This window comes from Cibotium barometz, chromosome 63 (genome assembly GCF_041138505.1).
Source record: "Cibotium barometz isolate CiBa-2024 chromosome 63, ASM4113850v1, whole genome shotgun sequence".
NCBI classification, from domain to species: Eukaryota; Viridiplantae; Streptophyta; class Polypodiopsida; order Cyatheales; family Cibotiaceae; genus Cibotium; species Cibotium barometz.
In genome coordinates this window covers 25,441,066-25,446,658 of record NC_141108.1, presented here as the reverse complement: position 1 = coordinate 25,446,658, position 5,593 = coordinate 25,441,066, and the positions used below count along the sequence as shown (strand labels likewise).

Below are 5,593 nucleotides of genomic sequence, written 5' to 3'. Positions count from 1 at the left end.
CAATGGGAGCTTGGGGAAGAGAGAGAGAGAGAGAGAGAGAGAGAGAGAGAGAGGTAGACCTATTGTATTCGCAATAGGAGAGGAGAGCTTGGGAAAAAGGGAGAGAGAGTATCTTACTCTGCATAGGTTGGTGGGAAACGTGATGAATAATAGTAATGAGTGAAAGAAATGGTTTTGATGATATGGAATGTGGGGGGAATTTGAAATATGACTATTAAAGTGGAGTAAATAAGATTGAAAGCATAGATATTAGCGATTATGCTAGTAGGGGTTTTAATAGCTAGAAAGAGAATCCTAGTTTGAAAATTAGAGAGATCCCGGCCCAAAAGTAGGCTTCATTATGAGCTTTGTCTCCTTAAGCCTCAATAAAATTAGTCTTAATTCCTTAAAATTAGGGATCCTTATAAGGCCTTTTTTATGCTCAAATGCCCCATAATGGCTTAATCAAGTGCACCAATGAAAAACCAACTGTGGTGAAATCAAAGATTTCATCCTCATGGATGGGCAAGAGATTTTTCGCTTTTGCACATTGAGCTTGCAAAAAAATCCTTGAACCTCACTTGTACATATGTAACGTAGCACCTGCTATTAATTGTATAAAAACATATACTTGGCAATAATAGAAAAACTTAAATTTAACAACAAAAACAAAACAACAAAAAGACAGGAAACAAAAAAGATAAAGAAAGAAAAAAGATACAAACAAGTAAAACTAATAGAAGAGCCAATGTGGAAGACATAAGGAGGACAACTCAAAATGGCAGTCTAGAGTTCGTCGACAAGGTGGATCCATCTTTAGCAAGACGCGAAAGCCCAATGTCAGAAGAAATCTACCATCATGTCAAATTAGGGAACCGCACTCATTTTTTCCAAGATATCCCCCCATCTCTAGTAACAAATTTTTATGCACCAATGGCATCATAAAACATTAGGGAACTTGGACAATTGAAGCTTAAACGTGCATAAAAAAATGGGTTTATGTGCATCTTCTTCTTCACACCAACAGTGTTGGAATGGAGATCAATGTAGCAACACACACATAGAAGTAGCAAGCGAGGAGAGATAGATGAAAGCACAACACTCAAAGTAGATTGATGAGAATGAGTGAAGTATAAGTGAAGTGGCATGATAAGGTCATGCGCACTCATAAAAGTATGTACAGATGCTTGGGGAGAAAAACCTCCTGAAGTGGGAAAAAGTGTCTTGATCCATTATTATCCACATATCACTACTATGTAAATGGCTACAAATCCCCCCTATAGTGATGATGTGAGCATGTATAGGGATCATGTGGCTTATCAATCCCCAAATAAGCCCAAAACTTTGTGAAAAGCTTCAAATTTCTCTCACGTGAGAGAGCGAGGCTTTGTAAACATATCTATCACATTGTCGTGTGTAAGAGACATAAGCTATACTAATGTCTCCTGCAATGAGCCTCTCCTTGACATAATGATAATGCACCTCAATGTGCTTTGTGCAAGCATAAAACATTGGATTCCTCACATTGCCAATGCACTTTGGCTGCTGTCAGTAGTGAAGATGGAGATGGGGGATTGTCCAACACCAAGATTTGCTAAAAGGTGTCTGAGCCATACACACTCCACCATTGCTGTAAAAGCTTCCCCATACTCAGCTTCACAACTTAAAGTGTCCACTGTCATGGCTACTTCTTGCTGAGCCATGATATATACGAATCACCAAGTTAAAGCTTCCATGTACTCAACTTCACAGCTCAAAGTGGGCACTGTTGGTTGTTTCTTGTTAGCTAAGCCATGATATACATGAACCACCAAGGTATAAGCAAACTAGTGGATACTCACGTGTCATAACATATAGCCTGATAAGAATCACTAAAATCATGAAGTTGAACATCACCCCCCTTATAATAGATTAAGTGCTCTTATGGTCTTGTGCTTTTGTGCCTAAGCTTTACATTGAACACTTAGTCCCTTAGCTTATTATATGCAAGACTGAACACTCAGTGTTGCTGTGATTGAACACTCAGTGTTGCTTGTGGACTGAATGCTACCATTAGCTTTACACTTAAGCTTATAAACCCACTTTGTACCAATGGCATTTTATCATAAGCAAAATCTGCTAAATACAAGTGTCATTTTTTAGGAATTACTCATACTCATCCGTGATGGCCTACACCCAATAATCATTTTCTTGTGCTTCCTCAAAGGAAAAAAGTTCCTATTAATTGCATATAATGGCAATGAGAGCATCATCCACAAAAGAATAAGATACATAATAAGAACCTCCATGTGTTATGCTAGGTAAAGGACTAGCTAATTTGTGGTCCCATAATGTCTGCACCAGCCATTTTGGCATACTCTTGGATGACTTTATGACTAACCTTTCCTCATCCATTGCATCATCCATAATTGCCTCATCACAATAGGTTGATCTGTGGGCTAAAATTCGAGTTGGTTTTTAGCCAGTATGGGCTGATTTCTAAAGCATTTATTTTCTCCAATCGTTTTCTCCACATAAGCATACATTTTTATTTTTTTAAACATAAAAGCATGCAATGTGCCATCTCCATGAGAGTTTTTCTCTTCCTCTCAGCCACACCGTTTTGCTAAGGTGTATATGGTATTGTGCATTGATGTTTTATGCCTCCTCTTAGCCACACCATTTTATCTTACAAAGAGAATCCAAGTACACAAATCAAACGTTGCATTGAAATACAACATACTATGTAAATCCAATTACACAAATCAAAATCACAAAATCTATGGTATTCTATTTACAAGAACAAAAGTATTCTTCCAAGGAAGCGCACGTTTCTTAGGTCTAGTAATTTTTGGAGTGGAAGTGGTGTGGTTATATATATGTATACACACACACACATGTACACATATATTATCTGTATGTGCACTTTTATTTTCCATTAATGGAATCCTTAGATTACAAAGCTGTGATGAGAGGAAAAACACTTCCAAACTACAATATTTGAGATAACATACCTCGTTAATGCCATGTATTATGCGTTCACATTGTCCATCTTGGGCGGCGGGCGGACTCGTCTGAACCCCTCTTAGACACCATTAGAGCTTTGGAAGTTCGTATCGAGAAAGAGAGACGGAGAGAAAATGGCCAAGCCTCTAACAGGCACTCCTTCCATGAGCTTTTCCTTCGTGGTGTGCCTCTCCTCCCTGCTTATTGGCGCCTCCATCGTCCACAACATCTTCAAGCCTGACCTGGTATTATGCCTACACAATCACCATCATTATCTCCGACAAGATTCGGGTTAGGGTTAGGGTTAGGGTCGGTTTCTTTGCATTTGTCTGCTTTTCTCTGAACTGGATTGTCTCCGCAGACTATTCCTCCGATGGATGGAGCCGGTGACAATGATGCTGAAGCCACGCCTGCAAACGGTAGCTGATTCTGCAGGTGCTCAAACTTTAACCCTTGCACTAATTCTGTTGCCAGTCGTCACCCTAGGAAAGTCAAGAACTTTGAGGCTTTTAACCCTAGTCTCATAATTCTAACCCTAACCTTACCCTAAACTCTAATTGTAATCAAGCTCAAGAAATCCGGGGAGATCGAACGCTAATTAAACAGAATGGGTTTTGCGAAACCCTAATCAGTCTTGCTCATGTGGTAACATCTCCATAATTTTGTATGTTTGGCTCTTTTTTCAGTAAAATGCCAATTAATCATGTATGATTGAGATGCCACTTGACTGATTTTGTATGTTCTACTGTTTATTGTTGATTAAGAGGCCATTTAATCATGTGTTTGCATATGATTGAGATGCCTTCCGAATGTGCACTGCACCATGATATCAATTTTAATGATTTTGTATGTTTGGCTGTTTTTCGATTAAGAGGCTATTAATATGTTTGTTTGGATATGATGAAGATGTCATTTGAATGTGCAACTCAGCATGATGTTTGTATCCAAATGGACAAATTGGGTTGGATCAAATAGAAATGAAAAGTTGTTGGATTGCAGTGGATGTTAGCTGAGAGTGTTTAGATGATTTAAGGCCAATATGTAGTAGCTTGTCAATAACCGGACGCTTTTTCGGTCTGCCTGATGCTCATATTTGGGATTACAAAGCAGTCCAACAGGTTGTGGTATGTATTAGAAGATGTGCAGGCATGTCTTTTTGGTATGGTATTTGACAAGAATTCTTCTAAGAGTATAATCTATTATACAGTAGTGATAGAGCGGGGGTTCAAAACTTGGGCACCCACCTTGAGGGTAGGAACAATTGATTGAGCTACACAGCTGGGGATCAGAGTAGTAATGACAGTAGTAATGACTTGTCGTATCAGAGTGGATACCTTTTCTTTTCATGGTGGCAGTCATGGCTTCGATGGGAATGCTGCTGTTCTTATGAACAACTTGTCACAGCAATTTGTTTGTAGTCCTTTTATAGATGTTTTGTATGGGCCAAAGATATATATTTTATGTTTCTACCATTGATATATTATATGTAAATGTAAATGTAGATGCAAGTAAATAAATAAATAAGTAAATATATGTAATTGGTATTCACAAAAGATTTGATTAGTTTCTAAAGATGTTGCCAATTTCCTTTTCTTAAAACAAAGGATTTCCAAGATAATCTTTTCAACCGGTAAGAACTTATTTATTTGTCTACGGAACTGAGTTGTTGAGGACAAGTAAATTACCTCATTTGCCACACATATTCAAGGTGCATTCATAATTAGAGGACTAGAGGAAGCTTAAGAAAACTTTCATAACTACGTCGTAATTTTGAGGGTGTTGAAGATTCAAGGTTCATCCCCAGCAAGGTGATATTGTGTTTTAATTGAATGGGAAAGAGTGTGTCTCTATCTTGAATAAACTTAAAAGGATTTCTTACATGAATGGGAAAGAATGTTTCAAGATTGAGGAGCATTCCCATCTTGGTTTAAACTCATTCACTTAGTTGGCAAAGATTTGATCCTTTTCACCGGTTGAACATCAACTTTGCACTTGGTGTTTCGAGGAGCAAGAATAGGATGGTAGACGCTCATTAAAGGTTGTGTGACGTATTTCATTATCTATCCTTTTGGCACGCCTCTCGCCAACTTGCGTGACTTAAATTAAGTGGATGGTTTGGACAGACTCAACTAGGTGGGGAATTTAGACACAAGGTGTTGGATGGCAAGGTTTTGCAATGCACATCTCCTTCTTGGACCACTAAGTTGAAAACATGTTGGGGAATTTTAACCCAAAACTAGCACATTGTGCAAGGCACTATAGTCATGGAGACGCATGTTGACACTTGCAAGAAGTATGAACTTTTAACCACACAAGACATCATTCTAATTACACAAGGGGGTGATCTTATGTTAGTCTTTGGGATCTGTAGATACTCGGTTGTATTTTGAAAATCCATCTAAGAAGTTGTATGCTTCTTTTTTTGCTACCCTTTTAGTGGGTAATGATCTCTCACTGTGGTTGCAGTTACCTTTTTCAAGTTTATGCATACGAGAATCTTGATATTCTTTTTTGGTACTATGACCACTGGTGATGCCTAGTTTGTTTGCTCAATCTCATATATAAAACTTAGTGAGATAAGTCTATCAACTTTTTCCTTGGTCTTGGATTACATGTAAGGCTTTTGTAT

General features: G+C 38.2%; 1 protein-coding gene across 3 annotated transcripts; it reads left to right on the top strand.

Moving 5' to 3' along the window:
• Positions 1-3,026: 3,026 nt before the first annotated feature.
• Positions 3,027-4,442, top strand: LOC147603878 (uncharacterized). Of its 3 annotated transcripts, XR_015265559.1 has the most exons (4): positions 3,027-3,209; positions 3,326-3,399; positions 3,533-3,609; positions 3,871-4,442. XR_015265559.1 is itself a non-coding variant. In XM_086796210.1 (3 exons), exons 1-2 carry the CDS (start codon positions 3,099-3,101, stop codon positions 3,389-3,391), a joined length of 177 nt encoding a protein of 58 aa, XP_086652336.1. In that variant the 5' UTR covers positions 3,028-3,098; the 3' UTR covers positions 3,392-3,399; positions 3,533-3,675. The 3 variants fall into 3 exon arrangements, 2 of the variants coding, with proteins under 2 accessions (XP_086652336.1, XP_086652335.1); XM_086796210.1 differs by lacking the exon at positions 3,871-4,442 and having other exon boundaries at positions 3,028-3,209; positions 3,533-3,675; XM_086796209.1 differs by lacking the exon at positions 3,871-4,442 and having other exon boundaries at positions 3,031-3,209; positions 3,326-3,675.
• Positions 4,443-5,593: the final 1,151 nt, after the last annotated feature.

Excerpts from the sequence above, each read along its gene's own strand:
- LOC147603878 (XM_086796210.1), top strand. The coding sequence starts at position 3,099 with ATGGCCAAGCCTCTAACAGGCACTCCTTCCATGAGCTTTTCCTTCGTG. Across the intron at positions 3,210-3,325 it reads ACATCTTCAAGCCTGACCTG|ACTATTCCTCCGATGGATGG; the intron begins GTATTATGCCTA and ends TTGTCTCCGCAG.